The 15,399-nt window shown below is 44.2% G+C and overlaps 3 protein-coding genes across 11 annotated transcripts in view; 2 read left to right on the top strand and 1 right to left on the bottom strand.

Annotated features, from left to right (window-relative positions):
- Nucleotides 1–15,399, top strand: part of LOC123389915 (mitochondrial ornithine transporter 1-like) — a 280,730-nt gene that overhangs the window by 169,999 nt on the left and 95,332 nt on the right. Inside the window, exons 3-4 of one of the 2 annotated variants that reach the window (XM_045072811.1) lie at nt 5,034–5,192; nt 6,247–6,755. The exons of the other annotated variant lie outside the window; for it this stretch is intronic. Of the exons in view, the coding sequence (XP_044928746.1) occupies nt 5,034–5,192; nt 6,247–6,284 (197 nt within the window). The 3' untranslated portion in view covers nt 6,285–6,755. Of the gene's footprint in view, nt 1–5,033; nt 5,193–6,246; nt 6,756–15,399 lie in introns of those variants that run through there. 2 annotated transcript variants of the gene reach the window in all.
- LOC123389916 (mitochondrial ornithine transporter 1-like) lies at nt 658–4,256 on the top strand. The gene is made up of 2 exons (XM_045072816.1): nt 658–788; nt 3,901–4,256. Exons 1-2 carry the CDS (start codon nt 745–747, stop codon nt 4,145–4,147), a joined length of 291 nt encoding a protein of 96 aa, XP_044928751.1. The 5' UTR covers nt 658–744; the 3' UTR covers nt 4,148–4,256.
- The window catches only part of LOC123389914 (28S ribosomal protein S31, mitochondrial-like), a 50,558-nt gene continuing 42,771 nt past the window's right edge, over nt 7,613–15,399 (bottom strand). For 5 of the 8 annotated variants that reach the window (XM_045072802.1, XM_045072806.1, XM_045072803.1 and 2 more), the window contains 3 exons: nt 12,263–12,358; nt 10,609–10,679; nt 7,613–9,515 (listed from right to left, as the gene is read on the bottom strand). In XM_045072802.1, coding sequence (XP_044928737.1) covers nt 9,398–9,515; nt 10,609–10,679; nt 12,263–12,358 — 285 coding nt within the window. In that variant the 3' untranslated portion in view covers nt 7,613–9,397. The remainder of the gene's footprint in view (nt 9,516–10,608; nt 10,680–12,262; nt 12,359–15,399) is intronic. The other 3 variants (XM_045072804.1, XM_045072805.1, XM_045072808.1) reach the window with 3 other exon arrangements.

The raw sequence follows: 15,399 nt of genomic DNA, 5'->3' as shown, positions 1-15,399 counted from the left end.
CGCCAACTGGATGGCTTAAACAAACATTTGTTTCTCACAGTTTTGAAAACTGGAAAGCCCAAGATCATGGTGCTGGTTGATTGGGTGTCTGGTGAGGGCCTATTTCCTGGTTTACAGAGGGACACCTTCTTGCTGTGTCCTCAAAGGGTGGATAGAGAGAGCGGTGGCCTCTTATAAGGACACTGATTGCATCATGGGGGGTTCTAACCTCACGACCTCACTAAACCTAAGCACCTCCCAGAGGCCCCCTCCGAATACGTCACCTTGGGGGATTACGGCTTCTGCATAGAGCCTTAGGGGTAGGGGGATATATTCCATGCGTGTCACCAGGACTATGACTAATAAAAGGAGCTGGATCTTGCAGTCAGGCAGACCCAGGTCTGAATCCTAGCATTGCCACGTGGTAGTGGTGTGACTTCAGGTACATTAGGTATTATACACGGGTTTTCCACATGAAATTTGGGGTGTCGGTATCGGTGTTGGCTTCCCAGGGCTGGGGTCCTTAGATGAAACTGCATGTGCGAGTTCCCAGTGGGCACTCGGCAAAGGGTTCCTCTCCTTTGATCCTTGCTCTTCCTTACAGCCGAGCGCTTTGAGTGGGGAGTGCTGAATAAACGAATGACCAGACTCCCGTGCTGGTTTCCTTCTAGTGATCTGTAGAACGCAGCCGCGGGTTCCTTCGCCTCTGACTTTGCGGCCCTGGTGCTCTGCCCCACTGAGCTCGTCAAGTGCTGGCTGCAGACCATGTATGAGATGGAGTCGTCAGGGAAGATCGCCAGAAGCCACAAGTAAGCGCTGTTTGGGGTTTCTCATTGCCTTGGTGCATTGAGTATTTGTCAGTTTTATATTCTACTAAAACTCAGTGGCAGAGAAAGAGATTTATCTGCTCCAAAATGCTGTGGTTTTAGAACTCTTTCCCCTACCAGTCAGAGGGGTACTTCCTAAATGACCTTTCAGAGGCTGGACCCACTCCTGCTCCCACAACGGACCACTGTCTGCAGATGTTTCACACCTGGGACGTGGAGAGGCCGAGAGCTCCTCTCCCTCTTGACTCATCGAGTGCATGAGGCAGCGTCCCCAGCTGTGTTGGAGGCACACAGCAGACAGCTTTGAAACCGTGTCTGAGAGCTGAGCCTTCAGAATTGCCAACTTAGGTTCCAAGATGGATATTTGGTACCCATTCCCAGGTTTCACGTGAGCGGATCAGCCCAGATTTCAGGGTCACTCTTTTACCTACCCCCCGCACCCTTCTCGTGTACCGACAGCGAGCCTGTCTTCTGAACACTCCTCAGAGCCCTGGGGAGCTACTCTGCAGTTATCAGAATGCTCTCCCCCTCAGTCCTGCAAACAGATTCTAGTTACATGAGTGTGTGTCATACACAGTGTGATTTATTGTCTTTATTAATCTCAACACTTGCTTATTTATCTTGACATCTGGCTGACTAAATCTCTTTGTCACTGTGGTTGACTCAGTGTGTAAATCTGACCGGAAAAACCAGATTAATTGACCTTTTACACAAGTAGTCTCCTCCCAGGGAGGATGGGGTTTCTGACAGAGTTCTATATCTTGCACTCTGGGGATTCTTTACAACCAGTTTGAAGATACTCTTTTTAGCCTAGAGGTCCAAAAGCATAAGTCTTTAAAACTTTTTATTGAAATCTGGTGTAGACCCAGAAATCATAAGTGGGGGTTCTAATAGTCACTAAATACACAATTTGGTAACCAATGCCCAGATTCAGAGTTAGAACAGGAACAGAACCCAGAAAGTTGTTCTCATGTCCCCTAGGAGTAGTTTAAGGTTTTTTTTTTTTTCATTTAAATTTTTAATTTATATTCATTTTAGTTAACATATAATGTATTATTAGTTCCAGGGTAGGATTTAGTGATTCATCACTTAAATACAACACTCAGTGCTAGTTACATCAAGCATCCTTCTTAATGCCCGTCACCAATTACCCCACCCTACCCCCCTCTCCTAAAGCAACCTTCAGCTGGTTTCCCAAGGTGCTTTTTTTTTTTTTTAAAGATTTTATTTGTTTATTTGACAGACAGCATAAGTAGGCAGAAAGGCAGACAGAGACAGAGAGGGAAGCAGACATGGGGCTCAATCCCAGGACCCTGGGATCATGACCTGAGCCGAAGGCAGATGCTTTAACCCACTGAGCCACCCAGGCACCCCTTCCTGAGGTAGTTTTAAGGAAAGTAATTGTTGGCTCCAAAAACTTAAGCAAATGGACACCTTGCACCAAGTTAAGTATCAGTTGACAATATTTTAGGTATGGCTATATACTCCTGGCCTACACAGGGGTATGTGGTACCTTGGGGTTAAGATTGGTTCAGAAGGCAGGCCAGTCCCGTTGAGTTGGATCACTGTGTTACATTCCCATTATAGAATGCGAGCTGAGTTGTAGGAAGGATCTAGATAATGAGTGATGCCTGATGAAGCCTTCTGAAATACTTTTGATTACCGGGTGGTTTGATTCTTCACTGGTGTAAGCGAGGTCACCTGCTGAGAGCACTGTGAAGAGCAAGGAGTTCCCTAATACACACCAAAGATGTGGTTTCTGCTGCTGTTTTCCTGACAGATGAGGCCTGCCATAGTGCACACCGTCAGGAAGAGGGGTCTAGACAGAAAGGATCCTGCATTACTGCTGCTCCAGGGCTCTGATCAGCCTGAAATAGAAGTTCCTGCCTACTTACCTTCTAAAACTAAATCCTTAGTGCCTCTTGCCCTGTACAGTTTCTAAGAATTTCCATTGTCGTGCCTTCAAGTAACATCTACTCCCTTACTCCTTCACTGCACTATCACAAAGCGAAAAGACCGTAAGCATTGAACAGATTCCTTCTATACCCACCCGTTCGAAAGAAAGGTAGAGGAGGGTAGGCACAGAAGGAGGTAGAGGAGTGAGCAAATACGAGGGCATTTTATTCTTGATGAGCTTGTACAGCTCCTTATTGTAATTTCTCTTATTCATTGTTGGACAGAAGTGGGTATTGGCTCTTTTACATCTTGGATAATATCCAGAATGTATGAATGCATTTTTTTTTCAATGAACTAAAAAATAGATTTGTTTACTGAGGGCAAGAGGATGCAAGCAATAAAAAAATCAGAGCTTATCTGGCTTTCCCTGACTTTTCTTTCTCCACCTGTCAAATGGGGGTTGGATTTTATTTGTATGTGTTCTGAGCATCCTGATCTGCTCCTGGAATCCTTTATACAGGGGGAAGCTGTGGGTCAGATTACTGAAGACCACCTCCACTGACGACCTGTGGGGAGAACAGTCATCAGGCAGGAGTGTTGGCTCGGTAGCACCTACTTCTTTTCCCTTGTTTCTTGTGTACCATAAAATAGACCTTGCCTGCGATGGTGAGCCTTGCAACTAGCAAAAAGCAGCTCTAGAAACCTGCCTTGCCACGTTGGCACTGGTCTAGGTCCTTTGTTCTGTCCACACTCAGAGGAGGTCTTTCTGATTTTCCAGAAGTCCAGTGTACTCCTTCTCCAGGAGTGTTCTCAGGGCTTCCTTTCCTGAGTGGTACACTTGGGAAATGTGAACATGGTTCCATTTGAGACGGGGTTCTGGCGTAGTCTGTTGAAGTCTTGGCCGGAGGCATAGTGGCCACACACAGGTCTCTATGACTACACACTTTAATGATATTTCCTAGCTGTTGGATAGTTCAGGTGAGAACAGTTCTTCTAAAATAATAGGATCTGTGCTTCTCTGAGATTTACTCCCTGCAGAAGCCTCATTTTCAGAATTTGGGCCCCTGAGTTTCTAGAATCAGCCATTCCCTGCCTGCCCAGGTTTGAGCCAGGCCTGCCACTGATGTGGGAGTGCCAGCCTCGCCCCCCAGTCTCCCCATTTCACTGGCCCTAATCACAGCTCCCTGTCTCCCTGCAGCACAGTCTGGTCCATGATGAAGAGCGTCCTCAGGAAGGACGGCCCCTTGGGCTTCTACCAAAGCCTCTCCAGCACCTTACTCCGAGAGGTGCCTCGCTATTTCCTCTTCTTTGGCGGCTACGAGCTGAGCAGGTTGTTTTTTGCATCAGGGAGATCGAAGGATGAGCTACGTAATCATTTGGCTGGGCTGGGCCAGGCCGCGCCCCACACTGGCCTGCTTGTTGCAGAGGCTGTGGGGGTCTGCTAGGCACGGAGGTTTCTGGAGGCTTGGAAAGGACTTTGGCACCTTCCTCTGGGTGCACTCATTTCCTCGCCACAAGGATGAAGCTGTGCATCCCAGAATTCTTTACTGGAGTAACATTTTAAGGGAGAAGATAGAAATTACTTTCCTCTGGGGACTCTTCAATAAAGGGGTAAATCACCTGTAAAGTTGTTGCAATAAGCATAAAACTTGGTAACAAATCTTGAGTGTATTTCCAGAGGACTGAAAAGTATTCTTTCTAGCTTGTCCTGTGTAGCTGCTTGACGCAATCATGTCAATGTTTGGCTTGCATGAATGATTACTTGTTTCTTCTCAAACACATTACTTCAGTGTTTTGGTCTTATTCTGGGGTTAGGCAAGCTCCCAGGCTTAACTATCATGTTTAATAAGACAACTTTGGCTTTCGTGGTAAAGGAAGAATCAGGGCTGTGGGGCATTAACATAATGAAATACAGCAGACTGAGAGGGTTGGAAAAAACATGACCTGTGTTTCAGTGGCCACTATTCTCATTCCCATGGGGTGGGGGGTGGGTTGCCATATTATTGGGGCCTGCTGGTTCTGTGTGGGCCAGTCCCACGGAGGGCAGGCCAGGTGGGACACAGCGCCACAGTGACCAGCACTGATATGGTCCTGTGATGAGGGGCAGACCCAGAGTGCCACATGGGACCTTCTGTCCCCTGTGCAGGGAGCCCAAAGGGGCTAAATCCCCGAGATCATGACCTGAGCTGAAGGCAGATGCCTTACTGACTGAGACACGGGTGCCCCAAGTATCAGCATTTTTATTTGTATCTACCTGCACCCACTACCACCTTGACCTCTGGAAATGTTGCCCTTGAGACAAAAATGCTGTTGGCTGCTTTCCTCCTCCAGGCCCTGTCCCTTTGATGTTAAGCGGTGGAGTTGGTGGGATCTGCCTCTGGCTTGCTGTTTACCCAGGAGATTGTGTCAAATCCAGAATTCAAGTTCTTTCCATGTCTGGAAAACAGGCAGGATTTATCAGAACCTTTATAAGCATTGAGAAAAATGAAGGTGAGTCTGCTCATTGCAGAAATAGAGTGGGTATGTCTAGACCAGGTATTTCGCTGTAACCCTCGTGGAGGTCAATCACGTGTGTGTGGTTGTTCTCTTCCCCTGCCCCCTGTCCTTTATCTAGTGCCCCTGCCTTAGCTTGCTTCCATTCTCAATAATGTTTGATGTCCTTGTTCCTCGCTTCTGGGCCAGGATTCTTTGTTCTAAATAGCCCGGAGGGAACTTTAAAACTGCAGATTGTTCCAAGAGGACAAATGCTTGGAAGTCAGCACCCCTTGTATTATAGAGTATAGATAGTATCAGAAAACCATCTCTAACAGAACCACTAAAGGATTTAAAAGAACTTGCTGAAAGTCCCTAATGCTCAGACTTCCTGAAGGTGATTGGCTCTGAATTTTGAGAGTTAACGTAGGAGTATCAAGATTGTCTAGGAGATGTTTGTATAACGCCCGGATCGTGCCTCTGGTGAGCAGAGATCTGTCTTTTCAGCATCCGCTCTACATCTTCCACCTCGGGATGTGAACTTCTCGGGCTTGATTTTGCGAGAGAGCAGTCACAGGGTGTGGAAACGGTTCAGTTCATACTCCAGAGTTGCATAAAGCCTCATAGTTGCGCAGAGCCCTTACGCCTCCCTCATCCACTTGGATCTTCATAACAGTCTGGGCAGTGCCAGCTGTGGACACAGGACTGTGCTTTTGGCCCAGTGTCTTGCGGTCCTTGTCCTCCCGACTGAATCTGTGAGGCTGCTGCCCTCCTGTGTTCTGGGGCTGCTTCTCTCTGTCCAGGTGAGGCGTCGTACCAGGAGCGAGCCCGGTATTCGTGTGTGGTACCTGAGCGTCACCAAGATTTGCTGGAACACTGGATGCCTGGCCTCGTTGCCGTGAGCCTCCATCCTTCCCGTTCGTCCAGGGACAACTGGACAGAAGCCCTTCCGTCCCTTGTTGGCATTCAGTGTGTTGTCTGGATCTGTCGGTGTCCAGCCCTGGGCTCTGCGGCTTCACAGGGTCTCTCTGAGAAGGGGCGTCTCAGTCTTTGATCACTTTTTGTCTTCTAGGAATAACAGCCTTATATTCTGGACTGAAACCCAAATGATCCGAGGGTTCCCTGCCAATAGGACGCTCTTTCTGGCCTACGAATTCAGCAGGAAGCTGATGAGCCAGTTCGAAGCCTACTGAAGTGTCCTGGCAAAACGAAATCCAAGTCTAGGCACGAGATCATGACAATTCATCTCAGGGTTTCATGGAGTACAAGACCAATGGGGAATTATTTTGGTTTCATAGGAGTTCTGTTTTTTTGGTCTTCCCTTATACTCTAAATCTTAAACTTTGTGAAAAGGGTCTCCATTTTATCCTATTAATTTCTGCCCATAATCGTACTGAAATTGAACTCAGTTGCTGCTCTTGTCCTTGGTGGGACATTTAGGGTGATCTGCCGACCCTGTACAGGATCTGAAAGGCTAAATATAGTTCTTTCGGGACTTTTCGTAAACCTGTATGTGTCCGTGCAGCTTGGATGGTTACATGTTAGAAGACGTCATTTGGTTCCATGTTTAATTCTCAGATCTCACCAGAAAAACTGAGGTAACCATGTTTCATGAAGATGACTATAAGTGATTCCTTACTCTAGATGTAGGCTTTTAGAACCTTAGTACATGTACTGTGCTAAGTGGCTGAAGTTCAGTTTTTCTGTGGTGCTTGACAACTGAACTATCTATGTAGATTTTGTAGAGAACATATCCACAAACTGGTGTGGCTTCCATGTTCATGATTTAAGTTAGGAGTAAGCCTCTTGGACTTTCCCAAGATGTTCTACTGTTAAAATAGTGCCATTCACTTCCTAGGTGGGATCATCTTGACCCCTGACACATTGTCAGGTGTGGTGAGAGCAGCACGCCCCTCACCTGTGCCAGCTCCCCTTCTCTCCCAAAGAACTCCGCCTCTGCTGGGCCTTAGGTTGAGGGAGGTGCTGAGGGGAGGGGGCCCTGCTGCTGTGCTTTGTGAAGGCCCATGACCGCCAGCAGGCCTGCTCTTCCGTCTCTGGGTCCTGGCCTGGGTAGGATTGCAGATTATTTCTTTGGACCTTCTTTCGCCTGCTGATGCACTTTGGCCCACTCACTCACTCACTGCCTCCACTGACCAGAAACCCTTCCCGGGAGCAGAGTGCCAAAGCCAAGAGAAGCCCTTGTTCCCTACTGGTGCCTGAAGGACAGTGCTCATGGGCAAGGTCCTCTTTTGGATGGAACTGGACAGAACCGAGGGCTTGTCCTCCACAGTGTGTGATGTTGGGGCTGACGCTCTTGTTTACATTTATCTCAAGATTGCTAACTGCCATGTTTCTTATTGGGTTGGAGCCTTTTACATTTGGTACTGGCAGTCCGTGGATTTTCAGGATTGTATATAGGGGGTGACTTTACAAAGCAATGAAACAAACCAAGTAATTTTATTTAGCTATGCCATACGAATGCACTAACCACCACCACAAACTCCAGGTCACCTGGTGGAAGAGGGTCCCTTCTTGTCCCCACTTAGGCAAGCCTCATCATACCGTGCTGCTCCAAGACCAGCAAGGGCTCTCTCAGAAACCAGTGTTCTTAAGCAGGCTGACTCTGCTAACATCTGTCCCGTGTGTGTCTGTCCTTGTTGGCACAGTGTCCCCCTCGAGTGAAACCTCTGGTTACCTGAAGCTTTTTGTTCTCTGCAGAGGCTCTGTGCTAACTCTAGCCCACGCGCCAGAACCCAGAGGGTCGGGGCAGTGAGCAGCTGCTCTTTCTGTATACTGCAGCTGGGCAAATTGGCCCACCAGCAGCATTCTTCTTCTGCTGGTTGTGTGGATGGGGTTGATGTAGCAGGAAACTGTTCTATTTTTAAAAATAGCTAAATTTCCTATTATGTTTTGGATAATTGTATTCCAGGGTAGTCCTATCTATTCAAAAAAAAAGAGTATCATTCTGATGTACCATGATGTAAGATTCTTGAGTTCTTCAAGGAAGTATTTATGTCAGTTTGTAAGGAGGCAAGCCTGTAAATTCTCTTTATGTGAGCAAAAGCACAAGAGTGTAGCAACTCAGTGGCCAGGAATTTGGATGCATCTTGGAGGGTTAGGGAAGAGAAACCCTAACTGTAATCTTCTTTCAGAAAGCAAGTCTTGAAAATTGGGGTTTTCTTCCTTAGTGCCAGCTAAGTATCTACCCCCTACCCCCTGCCACGTGGTCTGCCCCTCTGGCTTATGATTGCATGCATGTTCAAGGGAACAGTACAAACTGTTTAGCAGCAACATGTGTTATTGTACACAAATTATAGCAAGTAATATAGTCAAAGCTTTCCTAAAAAACCTTTAGATGGGCTATTGCACTGGTAGCTGAGACCCTTTGAGGGCTATTTGGAGGGAAAGACAGCATCTGCATCCAGGCATGTTCATAAATAAGGAACATATTAACATATAAATAATGACATATAAATAAAACATATAAATAACGAGACTTCGAATAAAACAGCATCCAGCAACGAAGAGAATAGGATTCCCTGTGGACACTGGACTAACCAGTGTTTATAGTTAAAGGATGATCTTCACAGAGTTCCCTACATTTAAATGAAGTTGGCTGGGAGCAGAGTCTGTGTCAGGGGCTGTACTTTAAAATCATCTAGATTTCTCTAGGCAGACATTTCCTTTGACTTCACGGTGATGTTACAAAGAGAAAGAATCTGCTGTAATGTCTGCTCATGTTTACCCAGATTCTCTTGTCCTCCAAGGACTGCCTGTGTAATTGAAGCTTGTATCACAAGCTCAGCGGGGACTGTTTATAGGAACGGTCCTATGGGCTCAAGCCTCGTACTGATGCCAGTCGGAGGTTTGTTAAATAGCTTAGAAATGACCTCTTTAATCTGACATTACACATGTGAAAGCAGGGACTACTTACCCAAAAATACATAATAAACCTCACGCAATATTGTGAGGAATCATTTTAAATGTTATTTTGATATGAAAGTTCTTTTAAACTCTTAACTTTGGCACGCAGGCCCCAGGAACAGTAGTTTTCTCAACTCTGGCATACATCCTTCAGGAAAGAAAAAGGACCACTAACCTTTTATAATGCATATACTTAAGGTGTCAAAAATGCATATGTCAATGTACTGTAAGTATACATGCAAGGAAGGAGGGTTAGGAGACCTAAATGTGTGGCAGGGATTGTGGGGAACAGGATCCTTCTATCCCACTTCTTCAAAATACAGCTCGACTGCAAACTCCTCAAGGTAGATGTTCCATGTTTTTTTTTTTTTTTTTTTTTTATGTGGATTATGCAGTTGGTTCCGTGGAAGGTAAAGCCTAGGAAAGAAGAAACATGTTTCAAGCACAGAAGGCCAACCAGGGTTAGTCTTAGTCCCTCTCCTGTGCCTCAGTTGGCACATACAAGTGGAAGGGCTTGGTAACATCTGGGATGGTCAATGTTGGGGCAGTCAGTAAGGCTGTTTGTAATTCCCAAAATGCTCCTTCTGCCTCAGCTGTCCACTCTACCATAGTGAGTCCTCCCTTAGCCAGTTCACAGAGAGGTTGCACCATCTCCGCGCACCGCGGTATCCACAGCTTGCAGCAGCCCACTGTCCCAAGGAACTCCCTCATGGAGACCGAAGCCTAAATAAGTGGCGTGGCTCTGACAGAGCTGTGTTTGTATTGCTGACCCCCGATACCCTTTTCCCTGCAGAGTCTGCAAGAGAGCTCTTGTCCCCCACAAGCAAGACCCATAGTCCTCAGCGGCTATTTCTACTATTCCCACTAACTCAGTCCTCCTTCAAGTACTAGAGAAATAGAATTCTAGAGAACTTCCAGACTCAGGAACGAATTTCCAGAGAGGGAAGAAGTTTCCCTGGAATAATCTTCAGATAATTTATAAAAAAAAGATTTCCCAGTTTAGTCACTAGAAAGTCATTTCTAAAATAGAGACTATTGATTTTTTTTTTTTTAAGCTGTCTTCACGGATTCTTACTGTGTCCTCTAACTTCTGCCCTAGATCCAGGTGTGTGTCAGTCACCTTTAAACTAGCTAAAGCCTTCCTCGAGGATGCTTTCCTTTCTGGCCTAGAATATGGTAGGTGGTTGGTCATCAGAAGATGAACACACACGGTAGACCTGCCCTAGTCGAGGTAATTGAGCAGACTCCTGCTTCACTTGCAAGGGGAGGGATTTCTTACCACACTTAGATCTGATTAGAATACGTCTCAGCTCCTATGACACGGTACTATGGCATGGACTTTGAGGTTAAGGCCACAGTGGTTCTCAACGCTAACCCTATATTTTACATAATGAAGAATGGGGGACTTGAGGATTTCTTGGTTTCTATAAATTGAGGGCAGGAGTACCATTCTGCCTTACACAGATCTTGGAGATTAAGCCATTTCTACTGGATTATATCAGAGCCATACATTTTATTTTGTAAAAATGATGTATGGAACCAAAAAAAACATGGACACTGGTCATAATACTTGGGTAGGTCCTAAAATTAAAAGAAAAAAAGTTAATTTTCATAGTAAAAATGATACTAAAAACTAATTCCAAAGGGATTAAAATTCCTCCTTTTCTCCTTTCTATATATGTTGAACAATTAGAGCCGTTAGACACACAGCACTTAACCTCTATAACCCTCTGCTCATGACACAAAGGAGACTTTAAGAAATGGCTTTTTCTTGCCATTCCTATCAAAATTTAAGGAAATGTGTTTTTTTCTATATAAATTAGACAATAGTCCTCCAACCTAGTTTACATCGTGCTGACCAGAGACTGATGCCACTTTATGTCCAAAGACCTCATCCATTTCTACAAGCAGCAGCTGCACTGATAATTGACTGTCAGTATTAATGATAAGAATACCCACACATGAGAGAGTTTTCATCTCATGGCCCTTGAAAATCACAAAATTAAGCAACACTGCCCAGGCCAGTACTTCTTGTAGTGGAGCTCCTGCTTTGGACCACTGACTGAGTGAGTGTTCAGACCGGCTTCAGGGATCAAAGGGGAGCCATCTGATATGGGAACCACCAAGGTCACTTGCTTCCACACACCTACCATTTCACTACTGAACAGATTTTCCCATAACGGGGAGCAAGCAGGGGGTGAAGGAGGGCACAAACTTTAACTTGATCAACACTGTTAGTTGTTGGCAGTTCTGCTTGATGATTTCAATAGGAAAACAAAACCACTGAGGCTTAGAAATTCATGTAAAGAGTAACACTTGTACACTTTGTGACTTCTCAGCAGAAGTTACACACTCATGTTCAGAGCAATGACAATGGCAAACATTCTCATTTTTCATAAGGTAAATGTTAGATTAAAAATACTATTTAAGGGGCACCTGGGTGGCTCAGTGGGTTAAAGCCTCTGCCTTCAGCTCGGGTCATGATCTCAGGGTCCTGGGATGGAGCCCCATATCGGGCTCTCTGCTCAGCAGGAAGCCTGCTTCCCCCCTCCCTCTCTGCCTGCCTCTCTGCCCACTTGTGATTTCTGTCAAATAAAATTTTAAAAAATACTATTTAACATGAATTATGTATCGGCTCAAAGGAAAGTCAGCTCTCCCTCATTTTAAAGTACTTTATAAACTATGGGGAGCACTGTGTTTTAAACATGCAAAACAAAAGTGTGATCACCACTCTGCAGTAAACATACCTTTGTTTTTTCCCTATTTGAAAATATATGCAAGTTGTATAGAATTTAGAAAAAATGAGCAAGGGGCACCTGGGTGGCTCAGTGGGTTAAGCCTCTGCCTTTGGCTCAGGTCACGATCTGTCCTGGGATTGAGCCCCACATAGGGCTCTCTGCTCAGCGGGGTGCCTGCTTCCCCCACTCTGTCTACTTGTGATCTCTGCCAAATAAAATCTTTTTTTAAAAATGAGCAAAAAATCTCTTATGTTCTTTTTAAAAATTTTGATATAGACCGGCCTTGTTTTTCTCCCCCTCTCTGGCGAGGGGTTGACATCTCCTATCCTGTTTCTTGCCAGGAATTGTAGTAAAGGAAAGCCTAAATCAGAATCATTCAAAAGGCCAGACAAGAATACTGGCATAGGTTGGTTCTGGATGACTCACGGAAGAAGAGAAAAACTGCACTTTGAAGTCATCATACAGTGGTGGGCAGTTGGACAGATGGATTGTCACGCTGTCTGTTTCCGCATCATGAAGGATCTGTGAATGATCACACGGAACTCAGAATCATAACCCTAGCTAATGGGTGGATAAATGGTGAAGTCCAGTTTGCTTATCACAGCTTCCTGGATTTATCAAGTAAACTTGGTCTCAGAGTGCAGCCATTACACATATAAATAAATGTGAACCATTGTTTCTTTTCTTTTTTTTATTATTTTTTTATTTTTTATAAACATATGTTTTTATCCCCAGGGGTACAGGTCTGTGAATCACCAGGTTGACACACTTCACAGCACTCACCAAAGCACTTACCCTCCCCAATGTCCATAATCCCACCCCCTGCTCTAGATCCATCCATGTTGAGGCAAATGGCAAGATTTCATTTCTTTTGATGGCTGCCTAGTATTCCATTGTGTATATATACCACATCTTCTTGATCCATTCATCTGTTAATGGACATCTAGGTTCTTTCCATAGTTTGGCTATTGTGGACATTGCTGCTATAAACATTCCGGTGCACGTGCCCCTTTGGATCACTACGTTTGTATCCTTAGGGTAAATACCCAGTAGTGCAATTGCTGGGTTATAGGGCAGTTCTATTTTCAACATTTTGAGGAACCTCCATGCTGTTTTCCAGAGTGGCTGCACCAGCTTCCATTCCCACCAACAGTGTAGGAGGGTTCCCCTTTCTCCGCATCCTCGCCAGCATCTGTCATTTCCTGACTTGTTGATTTTAGCCATTCTGACTACTGTGAGGTGATCTCTCATTGTGGTTTTGAATTGTATTTCCCTGATGCTGAGTGATATGGAGCACTTTTTCATGTGTCTGTTGGCCCTCTGGATGTCTTCTTTGCAGAAATGTCTGTTCATGTCCTCTGCCCATTTCTTGATTGGATTATTTGTTCTTTGGGTGTTGAGTTTGCTAAGTTCTTTATAGATTCTGGTCACTAGTCCTTTATCTGATATGTTGTTTGCAAATATCTTCTCCCATTCTGTCAGTTGTCTTTTGATTTTGTTAACTGTTTCCGTTGCTGTGCAAAAGCTTTTGATCTTGATGAAATCCCAATAGTTCATTTTTGCCCTTGCTTCCCTTGCCTTTGGCATTGTTCCTAGGAAGATGTTGCTGTGTCTGAGGTCGAAGAGGTTGCTGCCTGTGTTCTCCTCAAGGATTTGGATGGATTCCTTTTGCACATTGAGGTCCTTCATTCATTTTGAGTCTATTTTCGTGTGTGGTGTAAGGAAATGGTCCAATTTCATTTTTCTGCATGCGGCTGTCCAATTTTCCCAGCACCATTTATTGAAGAGGCTGTCTTTTTTCCATTGGACATTCTTTCCTGCTTTGTCGAAGATTAGTTGACCATAGAGTTGAGGGTCTATTTCTGGGCTCTCTATTCTGTTCCATTGATCTATGTGTCTGTTTTTGTGCCAGTACCATGCTGTCTTGATGATGACAGCTTTGTAATAGAGCTTGAAATCCGGAATTGGGATGCCACCAACTTTGGCTTTCTTTTTCAATATCCCTTTGGCTATTCGAGGTCTTTTCTGGTTCCATATAAATTTTAGAATTATTTGTTCCATTTCTTTGAAAAAGATGGATGGTACTGAGATAGGAATTGAATTAAATGTGTAGATTGCTTTAGGTAGCATTTTCACAATATTTATTCTTCCAATCCAGGAGCATGGAACATTTTTCCATTTCTCTGTGTCTTCCTCAATTTCTTTCATGAGTACTTTATAGTTTTCTGAGTATAGATTCTGTGCCTCTTTGGTTAGGTTTATTCCTAGGTATCTTATGATTTTGCGTGCAATTGTAAATGGGATTGACTCCTTAATTTCTCTTTGTTCTGTCTTGTTGTTGGTGTAGAGAAATGCAACTGATTTCTGTGCATTGATTTTATATCCTGAAACTTTACTGAATTCCTGTATAAATTCTAGCAGTTTTGGAGTGGAGTCTTTTGGGTTTTCCACATATAGTATCATATCATCTGCAAAGAGTGATAATTTGACTTCTTCTTTGCCGATTTGGATGCCTTTAATTTCCTTTTGTTGTCTGAATGCTGAGGCTAGGACCTCTAGTACTATGTTGAATAGCAGTGGTGATAATGGACATCCCTGCCGTGTTCCTGACCTTAGCAGAAAAGCTTTCAGTTTTTCTCCATTGAGAATGATATTTGTGGTGGGTTTTTCACAGATGGCTTTGATGATATTGAGGTATGTGCCCTCTATCCCTACACTTTGAAGAGTTTTGATCAGGAAGGGATGCTGTACTTTGCCAAATGCTTTTTCAGCATCTATTGAGAGTATCATATGGTTCTTGTTCTTTCTTTTATTGATGTGTTGTATCACATTCACTGATTTGTGGATGTTGAACCAACCTTGCAGTCCTGGAATAAATCCCACTTGGTCGTGGTGAATAATCCTTTTAATGTACTGTTGAATCCTATTGGCTAGTATTTTGTTTCGTATTTTTGCATCTGTGTTCATCAAGGATATTGGTCTATAGCTCTCTTTTTTGATGGGAATCCTTGTCTGGTTTTGGGATCAAGTTGATGCTGGCCTCATAAAATGAGTTTGGAAGTTTTCCTTCCATTTCTACTTTTTGGAACAGTTTCAGGAGAATAGGAATTAGTTCTTCTTTAAATGTTTGGTAGAGTTCCCCCGGGAAGCCGTCTGGCCCTGGGCTTTTGTTTGTTTGGAGATTTTTAATGACTGTTTCAATCTCCTTACTGGTTATGGGTCTGTTCAGGCTTTCTATTTCTTCCTGGTTCAGTTGTGGTAGTTTATATGTTTCTAGGAATGCATCCATTTCTTCCAGATTGTCAAATTTATTGGCGTAGAGTTGCTCATAGTATGTTCTTATAATATTTTGTATTTTTTTGGTGTTAGTTGTGATCTCTCCTCTTTCATTCATGATTTTATTTATTTGGGTCTTTTCTCTTTTCTTTTTGATAAGTCGGGCCAGGGGTTTATCAATTTTATCAATTCTTTCAAAGAACCAGCTCCTAGTTTCGTTGATTTGTTCTATTGTTTTTCTGGTTTCTATTTCATTGATTTCTGCTCTGATCTTTATAATTTCTCTT

The sequence above is a fragment of the Mustela putorius genome, unplaced genomic scaffold (assembly GCF_011764305.1).
Source record: "Mustela putorius furo isolate JIRA1106 unplaced genomic scaffold, ASM1176430v1.1 tig00004191_pilon_pilon_pilon, whole genome shotgun sequence".
Lineage (NCBI taxonomy): Eukaryota > Metazoa > Chordata > Mammalia > Carnivora > Mustelidae > Mustela > Mustela putorius.
The sequence above is the reverse complement of the archived record's forward strand: the minus strand, read 5'-3'. Positions and strand labels throughout refer to the sequence as shown.

Bases quoted from the DNA above. Each gene is read 5' to 3' on its own strand.
- LOC123389916 (XM_045072816.1), top strand. From the start codon at position 745: ATGTATGAGATGGAGTCGTCAGGGAAGATCGCCAGAAGCCACAA. The intron at 789-3,900 runs GTAAGCGCTGTT...GTCTCCCTGCAG, and splicing joins AAGATCGCCAGAAGCCACAA to CACAGTCTGGTCCATGATGA.